We start from the raw sequence: 18,318 nt of genomic DNA on the forward strand, positions 1-18,318 counted from the left end.
ACTTCCTGCTGTTTATTTGCGATAAATTATATATTCATGGATGACAAAAAACAAATACATTAGTAAGTAAATGAGTGTTTAACTAAAGCTGCTTCAGTCTGATTTAGTTTTGACCAATTTATTCGACTGATTTATTATTATTTATTTCATTTTTAGCTCCTTAAAATTAGTATTGGTATTTGTGACAATTTTCATATTGGTCAAACCCCTAAGTGTAAGTGATGAGTGGCATCATCAGCAATTTCCTTAACGTCATACTGCTTTCCTACAGAGTTCTGGTGCCCTGGATAGCTTGATAACTGTATTATCTTAGTGATAGAGTGGTAGAGTGCGTTAAAGTAGGCTAATGATCTGAAAAAAATCAGATCTCATGTACTGGATTTGCCCTTTGGCAGAAGCTGTTTGCTGGTTTTAGCCATTCTCTGGGGAATCAGGCCTCTAGCAGAGTGTCTGGAAGAGGCAAGGCATTGTGTGTGTGTGTGCTAGAAGGCAGGTGGGTGTGCACTAATGAGATTTATGTCCAGCAGTGACGATGACTGACATCAGTGATTCAATCCTGAAACAATGACCTGCTAATAGAGCCTTTGACCATTTACAGGAGACTCTGGCCTCCAAATCATTCAACACAGTGATAAATAACTTTGCAAGCCTAAAGGGGTCTAACTCTATAACTCTATAACCCCTTCAGCAAGTCACACATCTGTTTGGATAGGCCTTTATGAGAAAGTCACTGACATCCATTCAGCTCTGTAGGTGAAACTGTCATGTAGGTGTGACAGATATTCTGCATCTGTTATGGTTACTGAAAATATATATTCACTATATTCAGTATACATCTAAACACAAACAGCTCTATATTGGTTTTGGTGGTGAAGGGGACGTTATATAAATGCACTTTTAAAGTACATTTCGGTTCAGCAAAATAAATTAAACCCCAATAGTACTTGGACAATGGAGGAGTAACAATACACAAATTCAACCATGCGTATGTCTGAAATCACAAATATTTTTAAATGATAAAATCTAATTGTATTTGATTCTCACTGTGTATCAAATCCCATAATCCCGTTAAAATTATATTAAACCTTTTCACAGAAGCCATAAAAATTGGAGTTTTCTCAATTATTGCATTTTTTCTTCAGTAACGTTGATGGAACATATTTTGATGCGAATGTGTATGATTTACTGGAAGCAAACTAGATTTTCGTCTTTGTATGTGAACAAACAAGTCAACATTTATGAAACGGTTTTTATTGTGTTTAAATACTATTTTTTATTGTTGCAGTTGTACAAGGTTTTTTGGTGTGAAGAAAGCTGCCATTGTGCTGCCTGTTTTATCTCGGCACATGGAGAGGTGTGAATTGTTTTCACAGTAGGACGTTCTCACCCCTCCCCTTTCACCCTTCAGTGCTCACTAGCAGCTCAACACAGTCACAACATTTCACCCACAGAGAGCCAACAGTGTCTTACTTAATCTGATAACATAGTTATTATAGTTACAGAATAACAGAGCTAAAAATATCTTATTTGATCATTTTAATTACAAATATCCGAGATGATTTCTGTTCCACTGGAGGAATGGCCACTGTGGGGCCTGCAGAAAGAGGTTAATATGCCTCTCCTTGTACCCCGGTGGGTGACTGTAGAGAAAATATGATGTAGTTTGAGGAAGTGTTTGATGATATAGGCATGCAGTTAGCATGGCGCTTCCTTTACTTGTTTATTACATTGGTGTCGTAGCTCCAGTACAAAAGAAAAGCAGACTTAAGACACCAAACATGTCTTGCTGATTGACTACGTTTTGTAACATTGTGTAAATTCGATTTTTTATCGAATCATTTTAAGGAAGAAGAAGCTAGCGCTTGCATTTACGCTTGCTTTTAAATTGTTTGTGTTTGTATCTTGTAATGTTTGTATCTGACATGTTAAAGGCGAGTGTTTTGTCTTTTTTTTGTTAGAACAGCACGGTGAGGCGTCATCCTGCTGTGGCAGATATACTATAAGAAAATGTACATATACAGTGTACATATTCTGTCCATATCACAAAATAAGCTAAAAAATGTAATTATGCAAGCATTAATTTAATATTTAGACCAGACTGAATGCTTGCATTCCAAGTTTGGAGAAAGATGTTTTTTATTTTTAAGACATGGGGAAGTCCTGAGGCTTGGCTGAAGCTGGTGCCAGTCCCTTATGTGTGTGTGTGTGTATTCCTTTGGCTGGGCCATAGCTCCACTCTCCACTCATTACATCTACCTTTAGCATGTCTGTTCCACTGAGTTCACTGCTTTTCTAGTGAGGAGTGTTCCTGGTCCCTCAACAGATCCTGCCCAAACTCACTTTGTCATACCGACGAGCCTCGAAGGTCGTTTGCCCCATTCCAGACTTCCTCCACCATTCCTTCACCAGTCAAACCCTACTGAAAAAGCTACACTAATATTGCTTTGGAGGTGTATTTGTTATGCATGGAAAGGCCTGGGAAAGTCAACCTGAAGTCAAAACTTTTTGACCTTGTTATTTCATGCCTCGATCATATTTAGCATAAATCATCATTTCACACCTTTAAATGACAAACATTCTTGTTTTTCTGTAATACTCTGTCAAAACGTGATGGCTTTTGCCTGCCTTTTCAGTGTCTTCTGATTAGTGATTACGTAACTGTGCACCACCAGGCAGATAATAATACTTTTAGCCAATAATATCATGTTTTGCTCCACCTTCCTTCACCTCCCGTCTCACTTCAACTTCTTGTCAAGCAAAATTCTCAGCTAGCTCAGAGACCCTCCCTGTTACTGTGGATATGTAATGATATGGTATGATGCCGCATATTGTGTTGGATTGTTAGCAGGAGTGGCTTCCTCATCCTGCAGTATGTTAAACAGGCTCACTGACTAAGCCACCAGATTGTTCGAAATATGTAATGAAATCCTAGGCAAACTATAACTGTTCCTCAAAATTTAGCAACTATCAGAGTCAGCATCAAAAAACTTCCTTGTCTGTTAAATTTACATAAAATGTACATTTTTCTTAGATAGTGGCATATGAAACACTGCACACCTTACAGGTCCAAAGTTTTAATACACACTTCTGTAATCTAAGAATAAGTCAACGAGTTTGTGTTGTAGTTCACATAATAAGCCTTAATATGTAATAAGCCTGGGATTTTAAGGGGTTAAATGAAACATTAAAATGACTGAATAACAAATAGCCATACGCATGATGAGCAATGTAGTTTGGTAGCAGAGTCGGCCAGAATCTTTGAAAAAGTAGTTATGGGTGAAAACTGAATATACTGTCCTAAATGTATTTAAAAATATTTAATATTATACTCCCAGTTTTGGTAAATCCTCCAGGTAACCATTGATAAAAGCTATATTCTCATTAGTTTTGTGTTTTGAACTGTATGGAAATAGTTGTTTTTTAACACATATCACAATTTTTCACATATTGTCCTACTTTTGCTGAACTCAACATACTAGAAAATGGAAAAAAAAATGAATCAACAAGATTATAAACAGTTCTACATATCCCAATAACAAAGTCTTGCAAACTTAACAGTGAGGTTGGTAGCTAATGAATGAAATGTGATGAAAGGTATGTAATATTATGCCATAACAGTACACCCACAAGATATCTGTTACTGAGGAGATCATTTAGTTCAGTCATCCCTCACAAGAGCTCAGTAACACTGAGATTACTCCCTGGCTCAACACATTGATTTATCAGTCTACTCAGGCTTTAGCAGGAACTTCACTGTTTGTGAAAAAGCCGTGTGTTAAGTTCTTTGCTAGAGTCTAACAGCATATATCATTATCAAATAATGTTTTTAAAGAATTTTCTTTAGGTATGCTTATCTATTTTAGTGTATCATTAAGATCAACCCTGGTGTCACAGTATTTTGTTGGTGGGGTGTTTGCTCAGAACAAGCAGTTTGCAGTTTTTTCTTTCTTATTCCAGCACACAGATACTAACACAAAGACATCTTGGTCCTTCAGGCATGTAGACACTCCACCACCTGTGCCAAGGGCAGCATGCACGGGTGACTGGGTGTGTATGCGGTGTGGGAGGGGGTCATCAAAACTGCCCCATCATGCACACGCACACACACACCATGCTTGGTGTTTAGGCAGGCAGGGAGAGGGTTAGGGCGAGACAGATGGTCGTTTATCCGATCGAATGGTCACAGAGTGCAGGCACTGGAGGAGTGAGATGAAGCTTTACCCTCTGCTGTTTGACCACACAGTAACCACTCATCCAATTTAAATAACGCTGGGATGTTTCAAGCCATGGTTAGTTAATGTTTATTAACTGAATTTGTACTGGGTTTGGTTTCCATTTGGGAATTTGATATTATTTTGGCCTGTTAATCAGGCACTGCCGAAACAGCAGAATGGCCACCACAGAGACTACTACAGTAAGTGATGTAGCTACTAAATTGCATGTCCAAAAGTATCCAGACATTCCTCCTAATTAATCAATTGAGCCGCTTTAAGGTGCACCCATTGCAGACACAGGTGTGCAATTGTGCACACAGCTTGCGTAATATCCATAGAAAAGCATTGCCAATAGAATGGGACAATCTGGAGCAGCTGCACATGACCCTAAGGTCACAGTCACAGTGTTCAGTGCCAGCCATTGACTAGAGGGGTATGAAGCACCCCAGCATTGGCTGTGGAACAACTGTGTTCTCTGAAGTGATGGAGCATCATCCTATACCTACATCCACAATACCCACCTGACGTCACTAGTGTTCTTTTTGCTGAATGCTATCAAGTCCTCCAGCATTCAACATTCATGTTTTCAACATTTAGTGTAAAGCCTTCTCTGAAGAGTAGAGGCTGTTAGTGCAGCCGAAACAAACTCCTTATTAATACTATCGATTTCAGGAGAAACGTTGGGTGAGCAGGTGTTTATAAACTCAGAACTCAGTGGGTGAAGCTGAGAGATGAGCCAAGCAGAACAAGCTCATTTTCCTGCATCTTATACAATCTATATTGTATGATCTGGAATCCATAAAAGGTGGTCATAATGAAATTGCTGAGGCTGCCACAGAATTTGGCAAAGATTTTATTAGCATCACCTCATGCAAATGTGACCTGTAGTAAGCATTTACTGTGATTGCACAGTTTGTGGTGGGTTTTATTGACCATTGTTCAATGACCTAGGATGCACAGTGGAAACTGACACCAGGCTTAAAAGGCCCACATTACTACACTACATTTGTTTTGTAGTTCATTTATTGTTGCACCAACATAGGAATTTTGCTGTTATGCGTATCTGCAAATGCTGACACCAGTGTCAATACATACATTTATGAAATGTCATCAAATGTTTGAAACATTAATCTGATCTAAACAATGTTCAACTCAATATGTTTTTAAGCAAATATTTGCTGATACCAATATGATACTGATATCACTGTGCATTGCTATTGTTTTTTCCCTTGGTTTTACTCCTGATATTTGTACGTTTTTTAATATCAAAAACAGTTGTAATTAATTGATTCTTTTCCAAGCTCTTTAAAATTAGACATCTTTGTAATTTAGATATAAGTAAACGAGTTCAGTTCTGAATGGCTACCCTTGGTTATGCCACATTCAAAAAGCAGTCTGGGCTGAAGCACTTCATATAACTTCAATGCGACTGGGTGGAGCTAAACTGCTGTAGGCTGAATAAGTGGCTATATGAAAACCGTTAATTCAAAACTGGCTGTTTTTGAGGCTTAGTTTCCAAATACAAACTGTATAGACTGGAAAGTGAAAGGTAAATGTTTACATACTACATCTCTTTTTTATTTGAGAACAGTGAGGAAAATTCTGTTTTCTGTGAAATGGGCCCTCTACGGTGTTTTTTTTGTTTGTTTGTTTTTTTTGTTTTAATGAGGTAATTTAGTGTATTATGCTTTAGACACAGAGTGTCATCTGATAAAAAATGACATTGCTTAGGGCTGGACAAACCTGCACCCTGCACAAAACGCACGAGTAAATGAGGCAGTAGCGTGAGAAGGACAGCAGGACTGCAGTGAGTTCACTCTATAGCTGCATGACCTTGAGTGGAGGCCAGCCGACTGCACTGACCAAAAATCAGAAAAGGACCCTCTAGGAATTTGCTACATCATGTCACAGATGCATTCTTCCGTCTCAGCTATGGTGCTCTGTGCACTTTCTTCACCCCTCTTTCCTCGTGTATTTGCTTTTTTTCCTTTCTCATTCCGTCCTCCTCGGCGTCTTTTGCTCTTTTTCTCTTCTCTCTCTCTCTCTCTCTTCCTCTCTACTGTATCATTTCTGTTCTCTATGTCTTGGCCCTTCCCACCTATTTAGCCATGCTCTGTCATTCTCACTCACCATCGCCTCTCTTTCTCTCTCTCTTTCTCTCTCTATCTCTCTCTCTTTTTCTCCCTCTCGCCTGTCCTCTGAATTCTTTTACCTCTGTGTTTTCTTTGTCTCTTTTGGTTCCTGCCTCTCCTTTGCTTCACCCGCCCACATTCTCTCATTCTTTCAGCCCTCACGCATTCCCGCTTTCCCTCTCTCTCGCTCTCTCTCTCCATCTCTGACTCTCCATCGTCTTCGTCACATAATTTCCTCCTCTTTTTGTTTCCAGCAGGGTTGAAAGGGTGAAGGGTCATGCGCACTAGTATTCTTCACTCCTCTTGACCTCACCCCGTCTCTCTCTCTTTGTCTCCTTCATTGCTGCTGCAGTGATATCTGTTGAAATATTGATGAACTCACCCCCAGCGTTTTCAGAATGGCATAAGGTGATTATTTGACTGACAGTGGAATTATGTGTTGGGCTTAAATGTGGTTTTAAATTTGGTTTCTTTCATTTGACTATGTAGGATCTCTTTAATGTTTTTGAAAGGTTACCAAAAGGATATTATCACTAATACCCGATTACCTGTCATTAGAGAATCTGGTGCTTTTTCACTGTGACAGGAAAGAACCATTTGGCAGATATGAACAATAACCAAGCACAGACGGTTGTTTTGGTGTGATGTGTAGGCGCGCAGACGATTTCCAAACTGGCTATGACAAAAACAAGCCCACGGAAGTGGTATACACCAACAAATGTGAGCATATCTCACATAATAGCTTCTAAATGCTTCAAACCTCTGTGGGGGGTGTGTCTGAGGCTGAGACTGCTGATATGCTGCCTCTGATTGGGGTGCGTTGGCCACAAAACAATACTTCATCTTGTGATAAAGAACTGAATTGCGAATGTTACAGTAACGTTTGTGGCTTTGCCATTTCGCCTGAGACCGTTTGAAACAACCTGTTTCACCCGATGTACGAGAGCTGAGACATGTTTTTACCTGACGTTTTGGTGTGAGGACATCCTAAAATGTACACTGTAACATAGTCAGCTTTTTGTACATTTAACCAGCACAGCTGCATTTACAGAAGAATTTTGTCTATGGGAAATCACATGTTTAAGAAGTTCAGTTATGTTCATGGTTGGAAAAACTAGGTTGCATGAAATTATTGAATAAATAAGACAAAACTCCATTGATGTAACTTGAAACTGGTGTATTTTAGTGATGTGTTTTAATCAAGGAAATTAAATGGAATGAAATCATATTTTTAGGTTCACAACATTAACTTTAAGAAAAACATGTAATGTAGACAGACCACAGAGGTTTTTTTTAGCTAATTACATTGAATAGGCACAGCATCAGCCCTTATTGTGTTTTTATTGAAAAAAAAGAGGGAAACAGATATTAATGAATTGAGGAGAGAGGAGTGGGCTGCTTCTGCTTCTCAGCTCACAGTTCTTTATCTTTGCCCCCATCTATCTCTCTCTAAACCCACAGTCCTCCTCTCTATCCTCTAGCCCTCGTGGCTGATTATCGATCGTAGCTGAAGAGTTGTGCTCTCCGCTTCTCCTCGCTCCCATGTCCGCTCTGCTTCGTCCCCTCATCACTCCCCTCTCAGCGCCCATTTCATTTCAGCTCTCCACACAAAGAGGAGAGGCGCTCATCCATCCAGCAGACAGCCAGAGATCCCTTAAAGGGCCAGCCGCGGCTGCGGACCCTGCAGTGGCCAGACACAGGCGCATAGTGTGGCTGACTGGGCTAGTCCTTTGGCACGCTCAGCTTGATGAAAAGCCTCAGTTGTCAATCCAGCAAGCTGCCTTAGAGGACAGAAACACAAAGGCTGGTCTGACAACTGGCACAAAAGCCAAAAGACCCTATTCGCTTTGAGATTCAGCTCAACACATGCTCAGCAAATAACTTTAGCCTAAAATCGTAGCTAGAAAGATTAATAGTTCTTGAATATAAAGCAGCTGTTTGGCCAAAAATAAAAGTTAGACAATTTTCTCTTTACCACAGATGTGGTTGATAAGTCAAGCTATGTTGGTGTCTGAGGTTTGCTTGCTAAATTAATGTTGAGGCTGATATAGCTGACACATAATGAAAGCTTATAACCACTCATTAGTGCAAATTGTGTGCCTCAAACCATGTTGAGTAGTCTCAAATAGACTTGCCTATGTTTCTGACACTGCATTATTTACTATCTATAAAAATGGACAAAAGTGCATCACATAGCTTAAAAACAGTATCAGCAGCCTAATTTTGTCCATATGTTTGTCAAGTTTTACCTCTTGCCATAAGCTTCCATTACTCGTTAGCTATGTTAAGCCTGGAACATACAGTCCTCTACCCTCCGTTAAATTCAATTTCTTGTCCTCAGTAGTTGATTGCTGAGGATTCTGTTGAGGGGATATATGACATAAGTACAGAGGTGTGCCTAGGCCTTGGTTATTGGGCTACGGCCCCAGGTCTTTTTTCATTAGTCTTGGGTCTATTTTAAGCACCAAATTAGCATTATAAGGAGAATTTTAAGTAAAATATAACCGTTCTGTAAACAGGGTGAGACTTGGAAAAGTAGAGTCAGTCAGCCCCCGCTGAATTTGATTTCAAACTGACCCGCCTCCTTTCTTTTTTTCCTTGTTGGGGGTCAGTTTACTTGTAAAATGAAATTATTCACGGTAACATTGAAAGGTATTACTAAGCTTATAGTTAAAGAGCAAAAGTAAAAGTGACAAAAACTACATAAATGTCTTGTTATTAAGAACCAATGAAAAATTCTCATATCTGATATAAGTGATGATATAAGTACTAGTGGACGTAGCTACTGTAGTTTCCAGACTCAGTTCTTTATAAATAGTAATTACATCTGGGCACCTGTCTTGCAGTGGGAAAAAATAATTGTCTTTGAAAGAATAAATTATGAAATCTGGGCAACTCAGAGAAGAAAATCTTGCAAAATTGAAAAGAAGTATAATAGTTATTAATACTGACAGCATATAAACGACATCAGCCTCTTATTTGCCTCCAGTCATTCAATAAAAAAACTATATGTTTTCTAGATGAACATAATACTTTTACATTTATGTTTTTCATGACATAACCTCATTTATATATATATATATATATATATATATTATATAAAACCTGGGAAAATGTTATCAGGCGCAACATTATTTTGTTTAGCATTGCATTTTGATTCTGATTTCATGAACATTTCATAAACATTTTATAGGGCACCATCTCATTTTGGGCTGAGCCCTGAGTCCTTGCAAAGTCCCTAGGCCTAGTCCATAGGCATGCCCCTGCGTAAGTATTGTCCCCATCTGAATTTAGCTCAGTAGTTCACAGGGGACAGAATCGCTGTTTAAAGTGCCTCAGCTGCAGCTTCCCCACACTCTCTCAGTTGAATATTTAGTAAATAAATCTGTCCCTGCTGGGCCTTCGTTGAGGCTGCGGCTGGTCTAGCACAGAGCTGTGCGTGCAGATGGCTGAGTGAATGGTGTTTTCTGATAATCACAGTTCTATTTGAATAATGAATGCAGTGAGGGGACTGCACTGGGCATTATGCCACTCCTGTCCCAGACGCTCTCTCAGTCAACTCCAGGGCTAAGCATGGTGGTTAGCTGGTGGTCAGAAAGCTTGGCCATGTCCCAAGAGGTCATGGGTTTCGTCCCTGCCAAAATGAAAATCCTGGTACTACTGCCAGTATGTCCTTCACCTCACATTTACCCTTGGGAACTGAAGTGGGCTAATGATTAAAAAAAGAATTAAAATAAAATAAAATGAAGCACACGTACAACCAACCTAAAAGTCATATCATGATATATTATCCCACATTATGTGATATTACATGCCTTTCTTTGGGACATTGTAAACCTGAATAGTATTCTAAATACTAAAAAAAGAAAGAAAAGAAAATATATATAAGGACTGAAACAGCTAATTAGCTAGCTAACTTTTGCAATTCTCCTAATTGTCCTCCCTCCCTATCCAGTGAGTGAACTGTGCACATTGCCACCTAGTACATTATTTCTAATGTTGTTCAAAGCCTTTTGCTGCGAATACCAGATTGAGAAACATTGATTTTATCAAAAATCTCCACAGAGTAGTTGTTAATATAACAACGGTGATGGTGCTGGTTAGTTCCTGCTGAGTTTGAGGATGATGAGAGTGACAGGGCAAAGCCCCCTGCTAGTTTGAGTTCTATTTTAGTTGTGCTTCTGGGCCGTCACCGAGACCCAGCATCCGTTATGGACCTCAAAGCTCTGACACTTCAGAGCCAGTCAGAACGACGGAGTGTCCAATAGCATTGAGATAATTTTTGAAATGGTTCTGCCATTGCTGGTAGCTTAAAACTCGTTCACTGTTTAAACCTGAATCGAAGTGATCTGTCTATAAATAAATTGCACATCCCACCAATACTTTTGGTGGGATGACCACGTTAGACCACTTTTCCCTTCCGATAATGATACCTGATTCCCTGAGCCTCAATTATCTGCAGAATCTGAGTTCTGATACTGATACTAACTATCTAAACTAACTAGTCTATATATCCAGATATTTATACAAATACCTTTTTTTAAATATTTTATTTTGGTAAAATAGTGTTGTGTGTCACAAAAAAAACCAAACACATATAATTCAATAAGACCATTTTAGATGCTTAAGAATACCTATTCTTGTAACAGTGGCTTATTAATCTGGAATACCCATTCGCCTTTAACATATTTACCATATTGAACAACTGAAGTAAGTTTAATATGTGTTTATTGTGCAGAATAGCTAATAACAGACGTGAATAATACATAGATAAACCTGTAGTGTCTACTCATAAGCACAAAGCAGGTTCTCTGGCTTGGTAAAAACGATGCTAAACATTGTTTCACTTGCAAATTTTTATGGTCATTTGTCTCATACGTGCATCCCGTGTACTCACACTTACATCTATGTGCGTCAGGCTGGAGTTTGGTAAACACTGCAGTCATTTAAGAGGGGACTGCTATGCTAAAGGCCAACCCTAGGCTACACCAAGAGACTGGCGATTTCTTCCGTATATCTCTCTAAAGTTTGCTTTCTCAATAACAACCTGGACTAACAATAACTCAGTATAACTGACTACGCAGTGGGAGATGAGTGATTTCTGAAAAAAAGCATGGCTCTTCCAGGTAAAGTGCTAGTGTGAGCGTGTTTGCACTGTGTGTACATTGTGCCATCTGGCTTATTTGTGGCATACCAGTAAAAGGAATACCTTAGGAAGAATTCCAGCTGGTAGATCACCCACTACTGTTATTACCTCTCCTTGAAAATACTGGCATAACAGATTTTGCAATGAGCATTTTTACTACTGCTTGTCATCCTACTCTGCCAATGTGTTGCCCGCTTCAGTTCAGGTCCCTCTACTGCCATGTATGTATGCATCACTCAGTAGCATGTATGCGCCTCAGAAATTAATTAATGGCAAGGATCCTCTATTGCTGCCAGGGGTTATGTTAGAGCTCTGTGGAGCTCCTAAATAGGGTTATAACTCACTGGGTCATAGTAATTACACAGTATAGAGGGTAACGTTACAGCTCTGTACACTGGAGGTTTTAGTTCCCTGCTCAGGCAGCAATGTCAGTGTTTTTGAATGTCTTGGGAAAAACTCTCAGCACCAAATTTGGTTTCCTCTGAAACATGATTGGACCGTCTTTCTTGATTAGAGTGGATACAATATGCTGTAAATTCAGTTAAGTTCAGTTCACATGTTGCCCTTTGTTCTCTTGAGCACTTGCCACACAAAATGTCTGTGCATGAACCCACTCACTTACTCACTCACACACTCACACACACAGTGACTTTGAGGACAGAGGAATGGCCAGAAGACATTATACACACTGACAGACAGACACAACACACACATGCACTGTCGGAGGGACAGACAGAAGCGTAGTGAAAGAAAAACTGACTTATAGGGGTCACAGACTTCCACAGACAGGCAGGTCTACAGTTGCATAGCAACAGCAATCCCACCCCATGATGTGAGTGTTTGAATCTGTTCAGTTCCTAACAATGCAGCACCTGCTACTACTGATTACAAGTGGACTGAGGATATTTTTGGTATTTTTAAGAACAACATTACAAATGCAGCCTGAAAAGAAAATGCTAGAAGATTGTTTTATTGAACATACTTGAGTAGTTGTTCTTCACTGTTATGCTTAAGCATTATTTTTGGAAAAACTGTACTTGACTAGAGTGCTGTTGAAATTGAAAATTGAACACTGAATGATATTTTTCACCCCTGAGTATTTCTCTCTGGACATTTACCAAGCAATTCTAAACGTAAAATTACCATTAAATGGACACTTACCTTCTGGTGAGTGTTTGCAGTTACAGCTAAGTTTACAGTTTTTGGTTTGGCTCAGTTTACTCATCTCCCTACAGTGTGACCTTTGATTTCCTTGATATCCAGCTACCTTTGAGTTAGTGATATCCATCTATTTTTTTATTAGATATAACCAGCTATGTTGAGTTTTGTATGTCCGGTTCATTTTTAAGTTTTTAAGTATATATTCAGCTAATGTTTAGTTAGCTATATCCTGCTACTTTACGAGTTGTTCAGCTAGTTTTTTACTTAGCACATTTAAATGCACAATTACAAACTATTTGCTGAATTTAAGATGTTGAAAAAATAAAATAAAATGTTGCCTGTGCAAAAGTTAAGGCACATTTTATATTTTAAGTTTTATTTTTTACTTAGAAAATCAACAAAACGTCACTTGAGTGAGGGTGTTTAAACTTTTGCTTTGTTCCGTTTTGGGCATTTTTAGCATTTGTGAGATCAGGCACTGATGCTGGGATCCAGTGCGTCCCAAAGATGTTCAGTGAGGCTGAGGGCCACCTGATTTTCTCTGCACCAAACTCATCAAAGCACGTGTTTATGGACCTTGCTTTGGGCACAGGGTGACAGTCATGCTGAAACAGGAAAGGGCCTTCCCTAAACTGTTGCCACAAAGTTGGAAGCATATAATTGTTGAAAATGTCTTTGTATGCTGTAGTAGTAACATTAAACTTCACTGGAACTAAGGTTCCTAGCCAAAAACCTAAAAATCAGCCCCAGACCATTGGCCAAACTTTACTGTTGGCACTATGTATCCCGGTAAGTAGTGTCCTCCTGCCATTCACCAGACTTCGCCCATCAGACGGCCAGACAGTGAAGTGTAATTGAACTCTCCAGAGACCAATTCTCTACTGCTTTAGAGTCTAGTGGATGCATGCTTTACACTGCCGATGCTTGGCATTGCACGTAGTAATCCTATGCTTGTGTGCAACTGCTCAGCTATGGGAATTCATTTCATTAAGGTCCTGACCCACAGTTCTTGTGCTGATGTTGCTTACAGAAGCTTTTTGGAGCTCTGTACTAAGTCATGCAACAGAGAATAGAGAATTTGTATACTCTACTCTCTTCAGCTGAACTGTTGTTCCTAGATGCTTCCATTTCACAATAATAGCACTTACAGGTGACCAGGGCAGAAATTTTATCAACTTTTGGAAAATGTGGCATCCTATGACAGTGTCATTTAAAGTCACTGAGCTCCTCAGCATTACCAATTTCGTTGCCAATGTTTGTCTATGGAGATTGCAAGGCTGTGTGCTTAATTTTATACACCTGCTAGCAATAGCTGTGGCTCAAGCACCTGATCCAAACAATTAGGAAAGTTGTCTACGTAATTTTGGCTATATAGTGTATTTTGACCACTAAATAGATACAAAAAGAGACACCAATGCTGTAGTTATTCTTCATACTTTTATATAATATTATACTTTTTTCTCGTTGTGTGTGTGTATTTGTGCATCTTAGTTAATAAAATCTTTCTGTAACTGCAGATCAGAAGTGGTGCTAGCGGAATTCAGGCTGACAGCAGCCTGTCAGTACAACCACTAAAGAACCAATCATAGCACTCTGTACAGAGAAGAGGAAATACGCACACACACACACATATATGCACATACACACAACAACTCACTCATATAAACAAGCCTACAAACACACCCATACCCATGCACACACAGATTTACACATAAACAAACTGACATGTACATATAAGCAGAGCAAAGTACCTGCAGTATGTCAGCATTGCCTACAAAACCATACACTTTATTAACAGAACAGGATGTGCTGGTTGCGGTTTGTATTTTAAAACGAACAGCAGCTTCCCTTAAACCGGAATGCAGGAAATCACCATGTAAACGATCTTAAATGTACTTCCTATAAAACCTCTGTGATTTTCTGTCTAAAGAAGCTGTCTATTTGAGTGCTTATTCTATAATGCACAGAAAAGTACTTATTTTAGAACCATCTCTACAAAACTCTCTCCATCACTGACACACATGAACCGTTGTTTCATACAGGAAGTTGTCCGGAAATCTTGTTTGAGGAAGAGAGTTTGTTACCACTACATGCCATATCTCTGCTTTACACCAAACATTTCTTTAACCCTCATACCTAATGTATCATCAGCAATACATTGCAAAATTTAGGAGTTCAAAAATGATTAAAAGATACAGAGAAAATGGGAATAACAACTGTGCAAGACACTGTCACCATTAGATAAACAGCACTTAAAGCTTTCATCTTTGAGAAAATCAAGCTCCACTCTTGCTACAGATCTGAAAAAATCTACAGGTGGGTCTGTCTGTTTTTCAGCAGACAATGCTATGAGTCTGAAAGGATGTGTAGCTCTTAGGAAGCCATTACTGAGAAAAGGAAACAGACAAAAAAGTAGAAAATTTGCACTAGAACATAGAAACTGAACATCTAGGTTGTGGAGTGAGGTTTTATGGACTGATGAGGAAAAGCATTGCTGCAGATAAAAGATTAAAGATAAAATATTATATAAAGATAAAAATTGCTGCAAAAAACTTAAAGCAAGTCGCCTGAAAAGAATGGAAGCTGTAATAAAGCTCAACTGTAAAAGGAACTGGGAAAGAAGTTCATACTGACCTTGTATTTAGTGGTTGAATTCTGATGCTGAAAAATGAACAACATAGTGGTCAATTTTAAGTGGAATTTAAATAAATGAAAGGGTGGTCTCTGACCTTTGCACAGCACTGTATGAAAGGATACTATGCTGCCTTTATTGTTGGATGCACAGCATTGAGATATCACATTATTAAAGAAGTGTTGATCAAAAGGAGCAGGAGAAATAACTGCTTTTCATGCATTTCAGTTCTTTCTCGTGTCAGTCTGTGTGTGGTATGTCTGTGTCTTTTATGTGGTTGTTATTTTCCAGAGTACGTTATGTCAGAAATGGATGCTGAAGACAGGATTTTGGCTGCAAAATGGTCCAGTTCTGTCCTCATTCTGTATTCCTGTGTGTCCTATTTTTTTCTTGCAGCTTCATTTAAGCGCCAGCAGGAATATAATGACTCTGCACTTTCCACTCCTTCAATATTGAGCATGGGTGTAAAACCCAAGTCTTGGAGGGATACAGCACCACACAGTTTAGTTTAGTATGTGGAAATCTCTCATTATTGTAGTTGTAGTTATAGTCTCTAGTCCTACATGCTTAATTAAGAATATTATGTATTATTAAGAATATTTTGTAAAGTGCATTACAATTCAGAATACTTATATCACCTTTCAGAAGTTTTGTTTTCTGTAATGTTAAACCATTTAATATCTTGAACATCGAAAAAAAATCTTTCTGCTATCTAAGTTTTATGTGCATAATTTCTGTGTATATTTGCTGAGTTTAACATATTGGAAAAAGAAAAAAAACACAAAATGAAATGTGCCATAACTTTTGCATAGGCCACATTTTATGTTTTATGTTTTAGTTCCAATATGTTAAATTCAGCAAGTAAACAGTAATTGTGCATGAATATGTGTGATATGTTCTCTGTAGAGGATTTGTTATTTTATTCTCACTTAGAAAATCAACAAAACATGTAATTTGACCAGAAGCACCAAACTTTTATTGAAATAACAGCACTGATTATGACAAGTGGTTCCAGATTTTTGAATACTAGTATACAGTGTGCAGTGCTGTGGCCTGCGAGGACGACAACTTGAGACTGATTTCCTGTGACAGCTGTTGTGCCCAAGATAACACTGTAACGCCATCATTACCGTTTTGTCTTTTCTGTGTCCCCCTAGACTGAAAATATCTTGAAATGGACCACCAGGACCTGATGAACTCCTCTGGGGAGAACGTGGCGTCTGCCTTGGCCAGCATGACCGTCAATGACGGCCCGCAGGAAGGTATGAAGAACGGGATGGCAGTGCATGTAGGGCCAGGGGACAGCAAGGGCAAAGGTCAGTAAGGGTGTAGAATATTCCTGCAGCTTCCACAGCTTTGGTCAGAGGCAGCTAGAGAGCAGAAAGAAATTTAAATAGTTTACATTGTGAAAGTTTGACTGAAACAGTGCTTATGTCTTAAGCTAATTGCCACTGTGAGCTTATACTCTTAGCCACAATGGCTTTGTTAGCTTTAGTTGTCATATGTGAAGTGTTTGGTGAAGGTTCTCTGAACATTCTGCTTCATGTTGGTATCAACTGTGTAGCTCTAGTGGAAAGTGACAAGACAACATCATTTCTTTTTCCACTGCTTGTTTTTATAATTAACATGTATCGTAATTCTGTTGAAGGGTTTTTCCAGAGAAATTAAAGGTCCGGTCACACCAGCATTTACCAGCAAAATTTCCCAAGCAAAAAGACTTTCATTTTAATGGAATTCGTGACAATAGGCAATTTTGCATTCTAAACTCCCGTGGTGTTTGCATCTTCATTTGCATTTGCATCTTCAGCCAGTAGCACTGCTGCTGTGGCACTTCATAGCAATATTTAATGCAGTTAAGCCTTTCTTCATTCAAGCACTGCCAGCTTTAGCGTTTCTAGTGTGAAGCTAACCATGGCTCACCTAAGTGATAAGTGGCAGCTGTAGCTGAAACACAGTAACATGATAACTAAATAAGACATACAGTTAATCTTTCACCTTTCAGTGAAGATTTAAACTTGAAGCCTTTAACTGAATTTCCGAAGGGGCCTAATTAGCCTGTTAACTGTTAGCTATTAGCCTGTTAGCAGGTCAGCCTTCTTTAATGTAACCCTTGTGTTCATTGAATAACTAAAGTGCAATATTTATGAAATGTAGTGTGTTTAGATTATAGCATTGAAATAAATTTAAAACTGACAAATGCAACTGGTGAGTTAAGTAGCCAACAGGTGGCTATGAACATCTCAGTTAGTAGAAAACTGACAATGACAAACTTTCTGAATGTTGAGCTGGAGATGTATTGCTAATTTCCGGTTAGGGAGCATAGTAAACAGTTGATGTTTACTGGTTTTTGTGGTGCATTGTTGGAACTTTCAAGGAGCTAAAGGTACAGTACACTGGAACATTTCTAACAGTGGGACTCCCTATAAAATGGCTGATTCCCTTGGCAGTACAGTAACTGCTGAACTAGGGAGCTTTTTAAGACACAACCTGTAGTATTTTCTTTATGTTTGTGATTTTACTGTTTGTGATAGACAAGTTAGCCAGCTTAACTGCCATGTTAGCTCTGTTTTGTTATTATTATGTTCATTAAGTTTCTTTCAATATAACAAGCATTCATCACACACATGCATAACAGAAAAGGAGAAGGGGGGGAATTAAATAAATACATAACCCAGCTTATATACACAGATGTTTATGCTGACTAAAGCTTTACTCACATTTCAAAAATAGTACAATGAATTATACAAATGCTCTCATTAGAATCATTGAGAGATCTGACCCAGTGTATACCAGAAAAGGTTCCCAAATATCATGAAAGATATTTGAAGGTAATAAATGTGTCAAGTGGTCTAGATGTACATGTTCAAAAACAACTATGTGCCAACTTGCTAAGGAGGGTATTTTATCTGTTATGCATTGTAATAAAATATATTTTCTTCCACAAAATGTTAAAACATTGCACAGTTTTTTCTTAAACATGTCAGCAATGTAATTATTTGGTAACCCAAACAATGAACACCCTTACCCTTCAAT

The 18,318-nt window shown here is 38.7% G+C and overlaps 1 protein-coding gene across 1 annotated transcript in view; it reads left to right on the forward strand.

Moving 5' to 3' along the window:
* The window catches only part of maptb (microtubule-associated protein tau b), a 54,931-nt gene that overhangs the window by 8,272 nt on the left and 28,341 nt on the right, over positions 1-18,318 (forward strand). Inside the window, exon 2 of the mRNA XM_036564127.1 lies at positions 16,443-16,601. Coding sequence (XP_036420020.1) covers positions 16,460-16,601 — 142 coding nt within the window. The 5' untranslated portion in view covers positions 16,443-16,459. The remainder of the gene's footprint in view (positions 1-16,442; positions 16,602-18,318) is intronic.

The sequence above is a fragment of the Colossoma macropomum genome, unplaced genomic scaffold, assembly GCF_904425465.1.
Source record: "Colossoma macropomum unplaced genomic scaffold, Colossoma_macropomum, whole genome shotgun sequence".
NCBI lineage: Eukaryota > Metazoa > Chordata > Actinopteri > Characiformes > Serrasalmidae > Colossoma > Colossoma macropomum.